The 19,452-nt window shown below is 51.0% G+C and overlaps 1 protein-coding gene across 2 annotated transcripts in view; it reads left to right on the top strand.

The window, feature by feature from the left end:
• The window catches only part of FBLN5 (fibulin 5), a 69,151-nt gene that overhangs the window by 32,166 nt on the left and 17,533 nt on the right, over nucleotides 1–19,452 (top strand). For both annotated transcript variants that reach the window (XM_036411601.2, XM_036411600.2), the window contains exons 5-6: nucleotides 14,853–14,975; nucleotides 18,283–18,399. In XM_036411601.2, coding sequence (XP_036267494.1) covers nucleotides 14,853–14,975; nucleotides 18,283–18,399 — 240 coding nt within the window. The remainder of the gene's footprint in view (nucleotides 1–14,852; nucleotides 14,976–18,282; nucleotides 18,400–19,452) is intronic.

The following is a 19,452-nucleotide window of genomic DNA, read 5'->3' as shown; positions in this document are numbered from 1 at the left end:
TGCCTATAAAGTCTGCAGGACTAATTGTTTCCAGAGCTTTTTAAAGGTTGCTCCATTCTGTTATTTATGAGTATGTTGTAGCTGTTGTCAGTCTGCCTTCGTCAACCAGGCGCTGAACTGTGGAAAGGATTTGTGCAATATTTGGTATATACCAAAATGACATGTAACATATGCAAGCAGAAGCTTATTAATGATGCACATGGGAGAACCCAGCACCCAACCCAAGAACCCGTGACTTCTCCATGGTGGCACCGTGTTTTTCCAAGGTCTTCTGAGACTTGATCATTCCATTCAACATTATGTTTCTAAGATTCTGACCCATGTGGTTGTGTTTAGCTGTAGTTCATTTTTTCAAGTACTTTCCCACTCTGAGACTACACTATAGCACAATTTATTGATTCATTATTTTGACAAAAGACATTGGATTGTTTAGGTGTTTGGCTGTTAGAAAGAACAATGCTATAAATATTGATATTCTCTTGAGTGCCATAGAGCTGTGCTATAGGTATGGAAATGTCAATTTCCCAAAATAATGTTTTTTTTTAATTTTCCAAAATACCAGTTTGCACTCTAATCAGCAATGATTAAGAGTTTCTGTTGGTCTACAATCTCTCTAGCATTTGGTATCGATGAAATTCTTAATTTTTGCTAATCTAGTAATTAAAACGTTTTTTTTCTCATTCTTTTTTAAAAATGTATTTTTATTGATTTCAGAGAGAAAGGAAGAGGGAAAGATATAAATATCAATGATGAGAGAATCATTGATCTGCTGCCTCCTGCATGCCCCCTACTGGGGATCAAGTCCACAACATGGGCATGTGTCTTTGACTGGAATTGAACCTGGGACCCTTCAGTCCAAAGGCTGTTGCTCTATCCACTGAGCCAAACCAGCCAGGGACGGGGCCCTTTTTAAACAATTACTCTTGCTGGGTTTGGTATCAGTGTCACTCAGTGTTCACTCTCCCAGGCTTATAATAAGTCTTATTAAATAAGCCAGGGTTCTTTATTTTCTCCTCCGGGAATGTCTTGGATAGTCTTGGGCCAGTGCCTTTGACAAACAATAAACAAAACAAACCTTGTTGAGATTTTGATTATAATTCCTTGAGTATTTAGATAAATGTGAAGAAAACTGACATAATTTTATTGATTTTTTTACATCCTTGAACATTAAATTTCTACCCCTTTTAAGATCTTCTTTAAATATCTTCCAATAAGGCCGAGACTGGTTTGGCTCAATGGATAGAGCGTCGGCTTGGGGACTGAGGGACCCGGGTTTGATTCCAGTCAAGGACATGTACCTTGGCTGCGGGCATATCCCCGGTGAGGGGTGTGCAGGAGGCAGCTGATCAATGACTCTCTCTCATCGGTGTTTCTGGCTTTCTATCTCTCTCCCTTCCTCTCTGTACAAAATCAATAAAATATATTAAAATAAATAAATAAATAAATAAATATCTTCCAATAAGGTTTCATTATTTTCTCCAAACAAGTCTTGCAGTATTTGTCTAGATTCATTCCTAGAAAGCTTATATATTTTTTGTTTCTATATTAATAGCATTTAAAAAAAATTAGTGTTCCTTTTGTTGCTGGTATATAGAAATGCAATTTATTTTGAATATTGATCTTGTATCCTGATGGCTTGTGAAATTCTCTTATTATTTTCAATACTTAGTCTGTAGAATCTTTTTTTTAAAATATATTTTATTGATTTTTTACAGAGAGGGAGAGATATAGAGAGCTAGAAACGTTGATGAGAGAGAAACATTGACCAGCTGCCTCTTGCACACCCCCTACTGGGGATGTGCCTGCAACCCAGGTACATGCCCTTGACCGGAATCGAACCTGGGACCTTTCAGTCCACAGACCGACGCTCTACCACTGAGCCAAACCGGTTTTGGCAGTCTGTAGAATCTTTTGGGTTATTCTGACAGTCACACTATGTGTGAATAGTGAGATTTTTGTTCTATAATTTTTATACCTCTTATTCATTTCTCTTGTTTTACCATATTGGCTAGTATCCATAAAATAATATTGAATATAGGTGGTGAGAGTAGGCATCCTTGTCTTTTTCCTGATGGTAAAAGAACTGTGTCTAATGTTATCTCATTAAGAATGAGTTTTGCTAAGTTTTCTTTTTTTTTTTTAATATTAGCTAGTATTGAATTTTATCAAATGCTTTTTATACAGCTATTGAGATAATTATATGTCTAAAAAATCTGCTTATGTGGGAAATTACATTGACAGATTTTTCTTATTAAACCATCTTTCATTCATTCCTAGGATAACTAACTTGGTCATGATGTAGTCTAATTTGTTTGGGTAATATTTTTTTTTTTTTAGATTTTTGACTTTGTTGATCTCTCTTGTTTTATTTTTTATTTTATTAATTTTTGTTCTTATCTTTATTATTATTTCTATTTTTTTAAATTTTTGTATCTTTCCTAATTTCTTAAGCTTAATTGCTTAGCTCATGCATCACAAAGTTTTCTTCCTTCTTAACATTAGCATTTAAGACTATACATTTCTCTCTGTGTCCTACAAGTTTGGATATGTAGCCTTTTCACTGCCATTAAGTCTTAAGAATTGTCTGATTTATTGTGATTATTTCTATGGCCCATGATTTATTTAGTGACGAGTTTAAAATTGTACACATTAATGGAAGTTTATCTTTCTGTTATTGACTTCTATTTAATTGCCTTATCACCAAGGGATACCGATTCTATGAAATTTGATTGGAACATGATTTGTTCCCTTTGGTATCCACATCGCCTAGCATAAATGCCAAGAATGTAGAAGCAGTTTGGTACGGGTTTGCCAATCTAATGAATGACAGATGAATGAATGTCTAGTGACCAGACATCAGAGGAATTGTCTCTTTCTGTCCAGCCAAGTTGTCCAATCTTTCCAGCTACATCATATTCCAAAATTGCCTTGCAAATGAACACCAGTAATAAAGTGGTTCTCCAAAATTGTCTTCTTGCCTGCTCACCCCGTTCCTCCTTTTGGCCTGGGAAGCAGACACTGAGTGTGTGGGTGAGAGGCTAGTTACAAAACCGGTAGGTGAGACCATCAGGCCCAGTCTCACTAGGACACGTAATAGAATTAGATCATTGTTTTCCAGTACTTCTCTGTGACCTGGAGAATGCTGATAGTTTCTAAGAATACATGAGGGTGGCATTTCTCCCAAAGGAAACTCTTATCTCATTGAATCCCTGAAAGGAACCAGGCATGAGGCCTTCCCCCTACCCCCTTTCAGAAAAGTGGGAAACTTGACTTAAACCTATTTAGTGGTGACGTTGGTGGAGTTCCTGATCTGTGCTTTATATTCTGTACATGAACCTTCTTCACCTCATTTTTGTCACTTACCATAGCAGGGTGGTTAGTAACATCTTAGACTTGCCCAAGGTAATATAAAGGTAGGTAAACACATTTGACTGATTTCTGCTTGTAAAGGGCATTTGAAGACAAAGAATGAAAAACATATCCCTTCTGCATGAGTCAATGCATATTGATTAAGTGAGGGAGTGACTGAATGACTGGCCCTTATTTTAATGAGTATATTTTCTCCTTTTTGAATCAATACCATGTGGGCACGTGAAGGAGAAAAGAGTGACATGTTAGCTCCTCTGTCTTTTCCTACACCCCCGAGAAGTGCCTTTGGGAGATGCCTGTTACATAGGACATGGAAGAGATCCAGGTCATTCTTATTTCCGAGTCCCAGGAGAGGTGGCAGCGTTTATACATTATAACAGCATTTAATATTGCAACAACATTCATTTGGTATAACCATGTTCATAGGCTGCGGCAATGCTCATACATTATGTCAATGTCTGTATGTTGTAGTAGACACCTGACATGGAGTTCACCAGACAGGATGGAACTTCATGGTGCTCCATGACACTTTTTAAATTGGTGTCAGGCAGGAAGCCCCTCCCGTTCAGGTCACCCTCTTACCTTAGGTCTTCTCCCTGCTTTGTGATGAGAGTCTGGTCTGCCGTCCTCACTGTCATGCAGAGGCCAGTTGTGGGCATCTCCCAGCCACGTTACGTCTTTTCCTCCTATGTCCTCCAGGGGGCCTCCTTGGCCCTGCCCGGGGTGGAGGTGTGGGTGGTGAGTGACGCGGGGAGGAAAGCATCTGGAGCATGAAGGATTCGGGTCCATCTACCTTCCCAGGTAGAAGAGACCCCAGTCCTCGTTTTTCAGAGGAGGAAACAGGCTGAGAAGGACTTGCCTGGAGGTCACCAATGAGCTAGTAGAAGGTTCTGGATTAGAATTGGGCTTCCAGCCCCCTTCCTCCCCCCCGCCTTTCTTTTTTTCTTTTAGGAGTGAGTTTCACACCCGCTGCCTTCCTTCTCTTCCTCTTGCTTCTTGGTATGAAGCTGTAACAGTCAGACTAGACCGAGGGCCATTTTTGTGCCTGGCATGATCTCAAGACTTGATTTACAGGCGATCCTCACAAAAGCCCATGGCTTATACAACATCATGAACACCTTTTACAAATGAGGAAACCAAGGCTTTTAGTGGCTAAAACAAAAAAATAACAACAAAAAACTTGCAGAAAAAAAAGTGTGTGTGTGAGGGGAGGGGGGCGCGGGGAGGGGGTGGCAGGATTTGAAACAGGCCTAACTCCAAAGCTTGAGTTCCCACCAGCCTGTGTGGCCTTTGAACCAAATTCCCAGAAGCACAAGATGCCCATAGTCCAGACCTCTTCCTTCCTGCTTCCCTTCTCTCCTCTCCAACTTTCTACACCTTCCTTGTTCTCCCCACCATTCCTTTTCTCCCGGATCCTCTGCTCCCATCTGGGGATCCTCGAGTCTTAATTCCTTGGTGAAGGGGCGGCCGAGGAGTGCGGGCTGTTTGGGCAGACCTACACCCTTCGCTCAGGAGGTTGCTGTACGCTTGCTCACTAGGATTTTTGCTTCAGACCTCAGGTTGATGCTGTCTCTGAGTAGGAACAATTCATAAATTTAGAATGGAATTCGTATGAAGATGTATGCTTTGACTTACATATATTAACTTTTATTATTTTGGTAAGAAAACACATGTAACATGAAATTTATCATCTTAACCATTTTCCAGTGTTCAGCTCAGTAGTGTTAAGTACATTCATATTGTGGTGCACCCAAACTGTTTCTTCTTACAAAACTAACACTCTAAGCCCATTCAACACTAACCCCCATTCTGTTCTCCCAGCCCCTGGCCACCACCATTCTTTCTGTTTCTGAGTTCGACTTTTGGAGATGTCTCATATAAGTGAAGTCATGCAAAATTTGTCTTTTTGTGACTGGCTTATTTCACTTAGTGTAATGTCTTTAAAAATTCATCCACGTGGTAGCATGTGTCAGAATCTCCTTCCTTTTTAAGGCTGAATGGCATTCTGTTGTGTATGTATGTGGTACATTGTACTTATCCATTCATCTGGACATGACAGAGGATGGCATCATGGGAGTCTACTGAACAGTCTTTATTTTACTTATTTATTTGTTAATCTTCACCTGAGGATATTTTTCCATTGACTTTTAGGCAGAGTAGAGGAGAGAAGGAAAGACAGAGAGAAACATTGATTGGTTTGCCTCCTGCATGAGCCCCAACCAGGGTCTAAGCTGGGAAGGAGTCTGCAACCAAGGTGCATGCCCTTAACCGGAATCGAACCTGGGACCCTTTGGTCCTCAGACACTCTATCCACTGAGCCAAACCAGCTAAGATGAACAAAGTTTAGGACAGCCTCCAGATGTGGGACACTCCCAGTTCCGTGTCCTCAGCGCCCTCTGCAGTGCCCTCCACACACTCACTGTGCCCACAGCTGTCTTCCCCAGGAGCCTGTGAGCCCAGGAGGGCAGGGGACGGTCGCCTCATTTCAGCCACAAGGAGGCAGGTGCAGAAAGTCAGTGGCATTCACCAGGTGACCTGGTTGCTTAGTGATAGAGTCAGAGTGGGGGCAGGGCTTTCTGACCCCAGTGGTGGGAAGAGAACAGGTGCTGATCTCGTGGGACGTTTGTTGTCGACTGTGGCCCGACTGATTGCTGGCGGTGAATTTGCACACCTGGCTTTTCTCACAGCCGGCACCAGGCTGCAGGGCTGTCCTGAGCCTGAGACATGGGCCGGGTTTCCTGGCGGTGCCCAAGACAGTGGTTGGCAAACTCCTTAGTCAACAGAGCCAAAGACCAATCGTACGATGATTGAAGTTTCTTTTGAGAGCCACACTTTTTAATCTTCAACTATATAGGTAGGTATATTGTTATTAACTTAATTAGGGAGCTCCTAAGCTGGGAGCCAGAGCTGCCTCTGTCACATCCTTCATCGCAGGGGAGTCCGATACGGGCTTTGCTAAAAACTCAAGGGGCCAAAGAGCCACACGAGGCTCGTGAGCCGCAGTTGGCCGGCCGCTGTCTTAAGAGGCCCCGTGGCTGCGTCCTCAGGCCAGGCAGAGGGCGTGCCTTCCGCTCCTCTGATGCCCCCTCCTGGATTGCTTCGTTTTAAAATGAAGCTTATTCCATGCCAAAACCAGTTTGGCTCAGCGGTAGAGCGTCAGTCTGCGGACTGAAGGGTCCCGGGTTCGATTCTGGTCAAGGGCATGTGCATTGGTTGCGGGCACATTCCCAGTAGGGGGTGTGCAAGAGGCAACTGGTCGATGTTTCTCTCTCATCGACGTTTCTAGCTCTCTATCTCCCTTCCTCTCTGTAAAAAAAAAAAGAAAAAAAAATCAATAAAATATAATTTTAAAAAAATGAAGCTTATTCCTGATGATTATCAGGGTAGCTCTGTGCCCTAGGCATTCGTGATTTTGGATAGCTGTCTCTAAAAGTAGAAACTGCCACATTAAATTGAGAGAATGTAAATAAAACATTAAAAAAAAAAGAAAAAAGAAAAAAAGAGGGAGGGGGCAGTGTTAAAATACGTACACAGATAATAATTTAATAATAATAATAATAATAAAGAATAAGCTTCATCCTTGTCTGGGAGGAAAGAGGACGCAGCTCCTCCAGGCCCAGCACGAGGTGTGACGAGCCTCTGGGCGTGAGGACCCTCACATCGGCCCAGGGATGGGAGGCAGGCCCAGGCCCTGCAGGCTGGGGCCCGAGGCTCCCTGGGGCCAGAGCTGCCTCTGTCACGTCCTTCATCGCAGGGGAGTCCCATACGGGCCACGGGCCACCAAAGAGGTGGGTGGCTGAACTGCTTCCTCCAACGTCCGTGGCTTCCTCGCCTTCCCCTCTGGCTTTCAGGAAAGCCCACGGACAAAGTACCCTCATTTCCAGTGACGTTCACTTCCGCACTCTGTCCTGCCAGGCACCGTTCGCTGCTGAGGGTACGGGTGTGAGCATGAAGCATAGTCACCTCCCTCTGGTATAAAAACCTGCTGTTTGCAACTCTGCTGTTGTTAGAGAGTCCCTAGTCCTGTAAACTCTTGTCATTATAAACTCTGTCACTTTAAGACAGTCTGTTATTCTGTAAAATGTCTTTGGTTTGGTTTTGTTTGTTTGTTCAAATAATAGGAAAATATTAACCGTCTGACCTTGCAAGCTAGCCATCCAATGTAATAGACTAAAATAGACTCGTACTGATAACGATTCCAAGTCCTAACTCATTATGTACTCAAGGTTACAGACTAACTGTAACAATAACGTACATGGAGGTCTTTGTGAAACCTGCAAACAAAGATGCTCAAAAGGTTTAAATACAAGACACTTCCTCTATGTTGGAGCTCAGAGATTTGGAGAAAGACACCTCCCTCTGGGCCGTGAGCAGTAAACGACTCACGGAGGCGTCTTGGATCTCATTCGATGGCTTACAGTACAACAGGCCAGCCCCAGGTCCTGCGTTCTGGAAGCTCACTGTGGAGTGCGGGAGCCGAGCTGCACACCACGAGCCACATGCCACGGTGTGAAGCGCCGGGAAATGGCGTGTGCTTAGCGTGCATGTGTGTGAGAGTGTGAAGGCCGCCTCGATTTGCTGCGTGGCCCAGGAGCCAGAGCCCTGAGCTTCCCGAGGAGGCGGTACACGGTTCTGAGAGCCGCACCATCTCCTTTGTGCCTTGGATGGTTCTGTGTTTAGGGGACTTTCCTGGGGGAGACACTGGAGACCAGCGGACGAGGAGCCAAGTGATTTCAGTCATTTGCAGTGTTTCCCAAAGTGTGGTACGCGTACCCCCAGGGGTACGGGAAGCGTTTGGTGGGGGTACGAGTGGCACCGGAGTTTGGTGGGGATATGCATTGCACCGTGCTTAGCTGCACCTAATTCTACGTTCTCATGAGTACGAGGGGTACTCAGCGTTATGAAAATTATAGAAAGGGTACACATATGTCAAAGGTTGGGAAACACTGATTTAGAGAAAAGTCAGGCCTAGGAGTCTTTGGGGGTGGGGAGAAGAAAAGGGGCATTTGCAAGGTTTTCTGAGGAACTGTATGAGGGCAGGGAGCGTGGGGAGGGGCAGTGTGAGGGTGACTGAAGCGCCGTGGCGCCGTTACCTGAGACGGCATGGAGAAGAGGGTGTGGGGCCGGGGCCGGGGCATCACAGGCCGGGACATGAGAACGGAGCCCGGCGGTCGGGCTGTGAGGGAGGTGTGGGCTCCGAGGGAAGGAGGGAGGACCCTGTAGAGAGGTGGCAGGACTGGAGAGCTGGAGCTTTGCAGACTGCAGGGCTCATGAGACTTCTAGTTCTCCCTCCAAAAGGGATGGTCTGTTTGCTCTGCAGTCACGATTCTGACCAGAGCCCCACGCCCTTTCAATTAAAAAAAAAAAAAAAAAAATGCCAGGTCTGGATCAGCACGGAGCAGCCTGTCCTCCTGCGCTCGGGGCTCTGGCGGGTGATGCTCAAGAAGGAATCTGTCTGTCAGCTCCCTCTCGCCGCGCCCGCCGAGGGGCCGTTCACACAGCGAGGCCCAGCGGGCCAGCTCGCTGCCCGGCAGAGAGACAGAGAGAGCGGCAGAGTCAGCTGATGTTTACCAAGCACTCGCCGCCGAAAACCATTACTCAGGAACCAGCAATGTGATCCCCATTAGCGGCCGCGTCTGTTCCCATAGAAGGCCAGGGCGGGAAGGGGCCCTTCAGCCCCCGCGCCAGGCTCCCCCTTTCTCACGGCGAGGTGGGGACCTGCATTCCAGCCGGGTTGTCTTGTTGTTGGTTGGAGAATGGACCCCCTACGTGCTGCCCAAATGGAGGCTCACAACCAGCAAGCTGTGTATCCCATGCGTACTGCCAGGCGCTGGGAAAACGCCGTAAACGCACAACGGTCCGGCTCCTGACGGTCGCCCGGGGCCCGCGGACACATGGAGCGCAGATGTCCTGTAACCCATCGAGTGAGGTCTGGAACGCTGGGGTCTCTCATTAAGCAGGTGTTTGGGAAGAGGTCCTGTGTGGCTTCCAGCCTTGGCTGGGCTTGTCTCCTGAAGGATGGCCCGACCCAGCTCAGCAGCAGGAGAGACTGGCTTCGGCCGCCTGGAGACGCAGGAATGCGCCCATTGTTATGTTCTCCTCGCTTATCAAGCCCATTAGCCGGGGCGAGGAAGGAGCCGAGGAACCGAATCGGGCTGGGAAAACATGTTGTTTCACTGGGTAAAAATTTACTACCCAGGAAATGGTGGTTGCCATGTCCCAAAAAGGGCCCGCGGAGGCCTTGGGAAGGGGTAGAGTCACAGATGGTCCACATCCTTGGGGACTTTCCTCACAATGCCACCCTGTGAGCATGGTTCCTTCGGGCAGACGGCGGAGATGTCCAGCCGAGGGTGTGGACATGGGCTCGCACAGTCCGCCCTTGGCTGTTCCCAGGGGAAGGGGAGACACGGGAAGGGGGAGAGTCACAGATGGCAAAGGGCGATCCTGTTCGGCTGTGGAGTTCAGTCAGGCACACATGCACCTGGGCTTTCGGATCAGACCCTTGTGGGGCCGTAGATGGATCCAGAGATGCCGCAGTGCAGCGGGGACCCCGAGACCCCGGGAAGGAATGCTCCTGCCTTTGTGCATGGCTTGTCCCAGCCTCCTGACACGTGCCTGGGCTTGGGGGGGGGGGGGGGGAGATAGCTCTGGTGGAGCCACAGAACGGATCACGTCTGTCATTGTGGTGTTTTCGGTGAATTGCAGAACAAGAGCTGCAGGAGGCGGCAGCCCCGCTGCCCCAATCTCTCTCAGGTGCTAGAAACAACCCCTCACAGGGAAGGGAACACAGTTTCCCGGGCACCTCCTGTGTGCCAGGCAGTGGTGGTGGGACCTGAGAACACATTCCTGGATGACCGAAGAGGCAGGCCACCCTGGCTCTCTCTGAATGCCGCTGGGGAAGACGTAGTTACTGCGGGCAGGAGCCTGGCGGCACACCCAGCTCTGCCTGCCCTCGAAGTTCTGGTTTTCTCGCCCACCAGTTCTTTCTGGGGAGCCTCGGCCCTTTGTTTGTTTCCTCTTGTGTTTTGGTGCTGGGTGCGTGGCCTAGGGAGTGTGTCTCCGGGGCCATGAGGGGACCATTCCTTCTTGCTTTGTTGTGCTTTGCCTTATAGTTTTTGAAGGACGCTTCATTTCTATTAGAATTGGTGTTAGGAAGTCAGTGTAAGTGTTTTCCTTTCAACTTATAGGTATAAATGATGGAATATAAATTCAGATGTGTATATATACACATTCAAATACACTGAGTGGCCAGATTATGATGATCTCTGAACGCATAATCATGTGGCCACTCAGTGTACTTATGGATAAGGGAAAGGTTGCAAATCTTGATGTCAAGGGACTAGGAAATAGTGGCCCCCAGCCTCTGGCTAGTAAGTCCTCTGCTTCTTTCTAACTACCCACAATGCAGTTCTTATCCATGGAAAAAACCTTATTTTAAAATCCCAACTCTGTGGTCAGTCTACACTGAGTGGCCAGATGATTATGCGTTCAGAGATCATCATAATCTGGCCAGTCAGTGTATAATGAATAGCTGGCATACATACATATATGATTTAAAGTCCAACATATTTATGTGAGCACGTTCATTGTTACGTCTCCCTGTGGAGTTGTGGGTATAATAACCCGCGAGTTAGCCCTGGGATTGTCCGCAGAACTCTCCGTTTTACCGGGACAGGGAAGTGGGTGGCAGGCTGTGTCCTCAGAACCCGCCCATTCCCAGGAAGGACATGGGATGTGGCACCACAAGGTCCCTAGAGTTTATCCGAAAGATGGATGCCTGTCACCACTCGCTTCCCTCAGACGCCTGTTCTGAGGTGTCTCGGTGGCCCCTCCTGCCTGCCTCTCAGGTCAGCCTGGAAGACAAGTCGTTTGTTGTCCCAGGTTGCTGGGCAGTGTGTCCTCATGACCGGAGGCCAGTCCCTCCATCTGGTGCCTCCATGAGGCCGTGACTGGACTGGAGGTTGTTCTTTATTCCCCCGCTTTCATGCACCTGCCTGCGTGAAGCTGCTGTCGGGAGGGGACGTGGGACCCAGCCGGTGGCATGTCCCTGATGGGTGGCCTGCTATCCCGAGGCCCAGAGCCCACTTCCGCCTGCAGCCTCCTGGGCCGTCGGGGATGAGGTGGGCCGGGGTCGATGACTCAGCCAGCAGTTGCTTTCACGGATGGGGCGTTGGCACAAGGGTGACGGCTCAGACACAGCCGCTGGGCCCTCAGAGCTGGCTGCTCGCGCCTGGAGCTTCGTTCTTGGGCGGGTGCAGTGCTGGGCGCTCGCAGCTGCAGGTTCTGGAAGAGTCAGCAGGCTCCTTCCTCCAGCGGCCTGGGGGCAGGGAGCAGGCAGAAGCGCCCTCAGCGAAGTCTGCTCTGGGGACTAGTCCAGATGGAGGGCTGTGCTGGATGCCAGCTCTCCCTACTGACCTGGAGGTTCGGGAGGACACACACACACACACACACACGCACACACACGCGCACAGTAGAGCACGAAGACGGTGTGAGAGCCGGAGTGAGCAGATGACTGAATGAACCCAGCATGCTTTTCCCTTCGGAGACTCTTCCGAAATATCCCACAAAAAGGAAAAGGAACAGCAGGCTGACGACACTTCCTCGGGCTGCCGCCGCGTGTGCTTTTCCACTGTGAGGAGCGGACGCTTTGCCAAAGAATGTCCTTGGAGTGATCCGACGTGTTTTTCCTTCTGTTATTTAAGTCAAATGTATTTAATGCAAGCGATTCGGCTGTGAGCTGGAATGTGTGGTGGGTCCCCCAGCCCTGCATGGAGCCCTCCCCATGGCCACCCCTCGGGGACGTGGCGGCTGGGGGTTTCCCGAGGGGCTGGTGGTGTTTCCAGTCCACACACCAGAACGGTCTTGTTAGCCAGTTGTCTGGGACACGTGTGTCTGGGGTCTGGAGGCATCGATGTTTGCAGGTCATGTGTTCAGTCATCCTCGCACCCAGTGGTCACTGTGTTTACTGTGGACACAGCGTGATACCACGCGTGTTTTGAGGATACCAGGAGGGGATGCACGGGCAAGCATGTCAAACTCATGGCGGGTGGGCTGCATACCTTATTTAAATAATGAGACATGTGGCCCGCTGGGACCGCGAGTTTGACACGCTTGCTCCAGGGACTTCAGTTCTCAAAATACGTTTATATTGACAGTCCATTCAATCAGGTAGCAAACGTTACACGTTCGTTTCTTGAGCGTGCATCAACAGAAATGAGTTAATTCTTTAACGCAGTAAAAATGGTAGAGTTTTTTTTAATGAACTTTAAAGATTTTTGTGTCTTGGTTGGATTGCTTTGCCTGTGCCTGTGCCTGTGTGTGTGTGTGTGTGTGTGTGTGCGTGCTTGTGCACATAACACGTACAAACACACATGTGCACTTATAGGCCCCCGCCTGCCCTTCTGAGCCCAGTCGGGTCCACTCGCTTGTGTTTGGTCTCCTCTGTGGGGCCCTGCGGGCACATGGCGTGCGTGTGAGTGGCACAGACAGAGCCTTGGGAACGGCGGTCACCCAGGCTCCCTAATGGCTCTGCTCGCCTTGGGTCTCCCTCACCCCGCATTTCCCTCCAGGCAGGAAAAAGCACACATTCCTAAGGCAGTGTTGTTCCCAGGGTACAATTGCCATCCATCACTCCCCTCCGGAAAAATGTAAATATGCTCCGGCCGATAGTGGCATTATTTATTATCCTAGGCCTCAGCGTGGATGGAGCAGGCGCGGCTGCCGGCCAAGCCTTGTTCGCGGTTCCCCTGGGAGGCGCGGCTAGGTGGGCAGAGCTGGGGGTGGATAGTGGGGAGCAGGAGGCAGGAGCTCCTGCAGCTGAGAACACAGCTAGTCCTCGCCACCGAGGCTGGAGCGGAGGCGGCCCCCGCCTTGGAACCAGGTTCTTGGAGTTTGTCCATGTTTAGAGAATGGAGGCTGGCTCCATGGGGGCCCAGACACACAGTTCCTGGAGGGTGGGAACCGATCGGCTTCTTGGTGTTTGAGTTGTGGTGGCCAGTGGATTGTGCTGGTGTCACTGGAACCCAAGACACTGTTGCTCACCCAACCGAATGTTTCCCTGAATCTGCCATGCTCGCTCCCTGAGGTCGCAGCCAAACAGGCCTGTCATGGAAGTCCCCTGTTCTCAGGGAGCTCCCACTGTAGGGCCCCTAGTGCCCCCACTCCCACCACAGTCTGCAACAGGCAGCATCCGGAGGCAGACAGTTTTCCAGGAGAGGCAGGAGAAGGCAGCGACAGCCCAGTGCGGTCCCCAGGCAGCCAGGTGTGCCAGCTCCCTCCTGGCCCTGCCAGGCCCAGGGGCGGGGTGACCGCCTGGGGTGGATGTGGATTAGGGAGGCCTGGGCTAGGCTGGGGAGCTCCTTCAGTGCAGTTTTCCCGTCTGTAGGATGGGGATGACAAGCCCATCCGCAGGGCGAGTGTGAGGATACACACACTAACGTCTGTGAGGGCCCGGCACACGACACAGCTCAGAGAACTGCTGCTTCCGATGTTATTTCCAGCTCTGCGATGGCCCGCTGCGGGAGGCGGGAGGCGGGAGGAACTGCAGTGAGGAGCGGACAGAAGGGACGGAGGGCGAGGGCAGCATGGGCAGGAGGAAAGACGTTGGGATCAGGCCAGGCGGAGCCAGGGCTTGAGGTCAAAGGGAGAGAGGGCAGGGTCAGGAGGTCCCATTATAGGATCTGAATGCTCCCCCTGTAACACAGCATGGGAGACAGAAAGAGAAATCCATTTCGGTTGAAATCGTTTTGAGGCTGAATGTGTTCACCGGATGTCTTGAGAACTATGACTACAGCCTGATCTGTATGCTTTGTCGCTCTCAATGAAGACGGGACTGCCTTGGACACAAGTGACTACAGCCAGCCAGCCAGCGATGGGCATGAAGCGGTGTAGACCAGCCCGGTGTGGGCAGTGGGCACAGAGGTCAGCCACAGGAGAGGAGGGAGCGCCGGGGGCTCCATGAAGCATCTCTAAGGGGCAGGAACCTCAGATTGAGAGATGTTCGTGGACGGATCCAACCAGTGACTCGATGCCAGCCTTCCTTTGGCAGGGGCACCTCTTTTCCTTCTCGAATGTCCTCAGAGGTGTCGTAGCTCTGTGCACACAACAGAGACCCCAAAAGACCCCCCCACATAACTGGCGAAAGGAGAAACCTAAACAAAATGCATTTCTAAATCAAGTGATGGTCATTGTCAAGGTGCCCTGCTTCCAGGAAACCACGGGCTGGGGTGGCGGAACAGAGCCCACGGGTGTGAGTTCTCTTCTTGGCCACTTCCCTCGGTGGGTTTCTGGGCAGCAGACTGGCTCCATGAAAGGCCAGTGTCCCCCAGGGGCACCCATCTGGAAGTGGCTCCATCTCTTTGGCTAGAACCTAGGCATGCAATCGACTGCCTCCCAGCCAGACAAGCAAGCCGCTGGCACCTCTGGTGGCTCCGGGGCCCTCCGCTGATGGAGGGGACATTCTTCGGAATATGTTTGTGTTACAGATGTGGACGAGTGTGCGACGGATTCCCACCAGTGCAACCCCACCCAGATCTGCATCAACACCGAGGGAGGGTACACCTGCTCCTGCACCGAAGGCTACTGGCTCCTGGAAGGCCAGTGCTTAGGTAACAGCTCTTGGGGGCGCACAGGGACTCTTGGAAGTTAATGGCTTCCAGGGTCATTGTGAAGTGGGCATCGCTGGGTGGCCTTTGCAGGGGGCCGGAGTGGGGGTACAAGGCTATGCACCTACATGTTTCAATACCTCTCTGTTTCTCCTTGCTGTTAATCCTCACCTGAGGATATTTTCCCATTTACTTTTACAGAGAATGGAAGGGAGGGAGGCCAGGGGGAGGGGGAGAAGAGAAAAAAGAGAGAGAGAGAGGGAGGGAGGGAGAGAAGCATTGATGTGTGAGAGACCCATTGATTGGTTGCCTCCTGCATACTCCCTGACTGGGGCCAGGGAATGAACCCGCAACCGAGGTAAGTACCCTTGAGCAGGAATTGAACCTGCGACCCTTTGGTGTGCAGGCCGACACTCTCACCACGGAGCACACCAGCCAGGGCCACACCACCTTTTAAAATCAGTTGTCACCATCTCCGCCATGCCATTGTCTGAATTTTTAAATTTATTTGCAAGGCTCCTGTTCGGTTTTACCTACAGCTTCTTCCCGCCTTCAGGACGCTCATCGCCAAGGCGGGGGAGGGCGGAGGTGAGAACTAACCTGTCCTCGTTAGAACTCGTGCTGAGAGAAGGGCACGCTTTGCTCGGCCACAGAGAAGTCCCAGCTCTCCCGTGTGGGTCAGCAGATTCTGCGCTAACCCCGTCTCCTCCCAACCCCCCATCATGCCCACCCCGCAGGCTGGCTTTCTTTTTCCAACTCAGGAGCCAGCCGTCCCAACTGAGAGTTTTGTTTCTGCAGCTGGCATCTGCTCTATGATCGCCCTGTTTATTTTCACTGGAGGGTGATTTTCCTTTCTTCCCCTGTAGTGTTCAGTCTCGCCAAGTGAATGAATTCATAGCCCTCTCTCGCTGTCAGTTCAATTTCTATTCTGGGGTGTGATTGCTGTGCTGTCTTCTCGGGGCGGCCCTGCCAGTTTCAGTTCTCTGAGACGCGGTCCCGTTGCCCCAGAGTCAGCCCTGGAGGAGCTGAGAAACAAACCCACACGACATCATGGAAACATAAAAAGAAGGTTCTCTTTTCCAAGTCTCTCTGATTGAGACTGCGTTGAGGTCGGCCCCAGGGCCCTGTCTGCGGCCTTCTGGGGGCCCGATAAGCCAGCCTAGACTTGGCGCGGGTCCCCTGTCCAGACATGCACCAAAGCGCTGGCTGCACACGGGCATTTGTGAATGTGATGGTCGCAGTGCATTTCAACCAACCTCCGCTATGATGGAAAATCTGATGCCGCTGCTTTGAACATAAGCACAGCATTGTGAGTTATTTGTGCAGGAACTTAATATGTAGGATTTCGGCGCTGGAAGGGACCTTAGATATTATGTCATTCAGCTTTTATGGAGTTGGAAACGGAGACTCAAAAGAGGAGGGACATTTTGGATCAAGTGAATGAGGTCTGTAACCCATCTCCTGTTCTTCGGTCCAGTTACTTCCCACCACCAGGGGGCGCAAGGGAGGATCAGGTGCGGGGGACACACAGGCTGGGCTGATTATACAGAGGAAACCCCTCTGATCTGAGGGTGGCCAGACACTGGGACATTCCTCCACCTGGGAGGGAGGTCCCTGGCTCCCGAGGGTGCAGCTTTGGGAGGGGCTCCCCTGGAGTGGAGGCGGCCCCCACCTTGGAGTCTGTCCATGGTTCCCCCAGGAGGCTCTGGGTTTGCCTGGTGCCACATGCACTTTACGTTCTAACGGTGGCTGAACGCTTGCCATCCTCAGGCCAAACTTCTCTTTCTCTTTAAGAACACAGTGACCCCAGTGACCCCAGTTCCATAGCTGTGTCTGCCCCCCACTCTGGGCTCCTCTGGAGGCATTGTTTTTAGAGAAAAAGAAGGGGCTGGGGGCTGCCTTTCCTCCCAGGGCCCCTAAGATGTCCTCTCCTTTCCCTGCTGCCTCCCTGTCCTTGGTGATGTGTCCAACTGCACCCTGGGAAGAGGCACGCCGGCCTCTGTACAAGTCCGTGTGCTTGCTAAGCAGGAGCTGCCAAGCACCCAGTGGGCAGGGGTGTGTGCCAGGGTGGAAGTACCTGGGACTCAGAGGTCAAACAGAAGCACAGGAGCAAGGCACAGCCCCTGAGGAAGGTCAGACCAGTGGTCAGCAAACCGTGGCTCGAGAGCCGTGGTTTGCCGCTCTGTTAACTAATGAGTTTGCCGACCACTGGGTTGCCCATGGGTGAGGTGGACGTGGGGTTCTTTCTGGCAGCAGGTGATAGGAACTAGACACAAGGACTGAGGTTCATAATTGGCCTCTGGAGTACCAGATGGACCCTGGGAACCAGGGTGCCAGGGAGAGATGTGAGTCAGTTAGGGCAGCGGTCGGCAAACTCATTAGTCAACTGAGCGGCAAACCGAGGCTCACAAGCCACAGTTTGCCGACCACAGGAGATGGAGCTGAGGTAAGAACCAGTTACAGCTAGTCAGATCGGTCGGTCATGGCAGGTGCCTGCATAGGTGAGGACTCTGTCTCTACCTGTAGGCTTCGTTCAAGACATCCTATCTCACAGGAGTGAATTTTCCAGCCCATCAACTTGGGGTGGGGAGTCGAGAAGTGCTTCCTGGGTGACCCCAGGCTCCCCATGGCTGGTCCACGTTGGCAGGGAGGTCAGATGGCTGACTCTGCTAAAAAGGATCCATTCGTTTGCAGAGTGGCTTGCTCAGGAAAGACCAGCCATGGCTCGGAAGAGATGTGTTTAGCCCGAGTTGTATGTCCACTCTAGTGCAAGGAGGAGATTGCCGGTGAGCTCCAGGGTCCTGGTGTTACTGGATCCGTGGGTCTCCAGACTGTAGTGTGACCAGCTCGTCCTCCCCCACACTTGTTCTTGTTCCTGACCCCTGGGCATGGGCATGGTGGACGGAGCTGATGAGGAATCTATTGGAGCAAGGCTATAGATTCTTCTCGTACTTTGAGCTAGTCCCTTCCTAGGCAAGGAAACATTTATATACAATCGTAAACTGGACTCTCACTGTGGATAAAACCTTAGAGGCCATCTTGCCCACTCTACGCAAGATTTTCCTCTACAACTTTCAAGATAGGTTCAGGTGTTCATAGGACCAAGATGGGTTGGGGGGGATTATAGGGAGATTGAGCCTTGGAATCCAGAGAGTATCACCAGCCCTGACACGTAGTAGGTCTGGTCTTGGCATTGGTTCTCCTTGGCTTCCCTTCGAGATCTCTCTCCAGAAGGGATGGGCTGTACTGACGCTCGGGGGGGCATTGTGATGGAGAAGAACTGTCTTACCTTGCGTGTTTCTGTTTCCAGACATTGATGAATGTCGCTATGGCTACTGCCAGCAGCTGTGCGCGAATGTTCCTGGATCCTATTCCTGCACATGCAACCCCGGCTTTACCCTCAACGAGGATGGAAGGTCTTGCCAAGGTATGCGACGTGAGCGGGAACGCGAACACGCCGTGAAACACAAGAGGCTGTCTTCTGCCTAGCCTGACAGCGCCTCTGGCCGCCGTGGGAGCGTGTTCCCACCCAGTGTCCCTGCCCAAGCATCTCCTTGCTGACAGAAACCCGGGACCTGAGCTGAGGCTGCATGGTACATGTCAAGGAGGGCTCTGGGCATCGCTGGAGTGAGAACCCCAGTCATCCGTCAGCTGGGAGCTACGGTTTCACGGGCTGGCGTCTCTGTCTGCTGTCCAGCAGCAGCCTTGCCGGCTCTCTTGGCTCCTCAGCCATGTTCTTGCATATCCTGCAGCCTCAGTCCAATTCCTGGGCCCGAGGAGGGTGGTCGGAAAGAGCGCCTGGCCTGACCCTGGATGAAGGGCGAGATAAACACGCACACGCTATGCAGGGGTTTCACGGACACTTTCGGTGCCTCTTGATACAGTTTCCCTCCAGCCTACGCCAGGAGGGCCTGTTACTTAGCAGAGAGTCTGGTGGTGGCGGTCACTTCCCCTACCACTCAGCATTCCTCACAGAAACAACACGAAACGGAGGCATTTTCTGGTTTTCACATGATCGCTTCAAGCACTGATAAGTAAGGAAAACAATCCCCGTGCCTGTTGTGGTTTCCATCTGCAGGTTTCTCGTGCTCAGGAAATGAATGGGGGATTTAAGATTCGAGGAATTAGCGCAGGTCCCGCCCGGCCTGGCCGCCCGCCCCAGCCCCCGGCCGGGCCTCCGGGCGCTGGCAGCTGCTCCGGCCAGGGTGGAGGCCGTGCCGGGACTCAGAATGAGGTCTTTGTCTGGAGCTGCCACCAGCGTTCGCAGGGCCCATTTCCTTGTCACACCACCAGAGGCCTGGCTGGCGGGCTCCCGGCCAGCTGGTTGGAGGATATTATGTCTCCATTTAATCGTATCTAAATCGTTGGGTAAACAGGAAGGCATCGGCCTGAAAAGAGCGCGATCCTGGCCTCTTTGGAAGGCTCCCCTCCAGAGCTGGCTCTGCTGATTGTTCCAGCAAGTCTCCTCTCGCCAGCAGAG

The sequence above is a fragment of the Pipistrellus kuhlii genome, unplaced genomic scaffold, assembly GCF_014108245.1.
Source record: "Pipistrellus kuhlii isolate mPipKuh1 unplaced genomic scaffold, mPipKuh1.p scaffold_m20_p_41, whole genome shotgun sequence".
In the NCBI taxonomy this organism is placed as follows: Eukaryota; Metazoa; Chordata; class Mammalia; order Chiroptera; family Vespertilionidae; genus Pipistrellus; species Pipistrellus kuhlii.
Note: the sequence above shows the minus strand (reverse complement) of the source record. Positions and strands in the feature narration are given on the sequence as shown.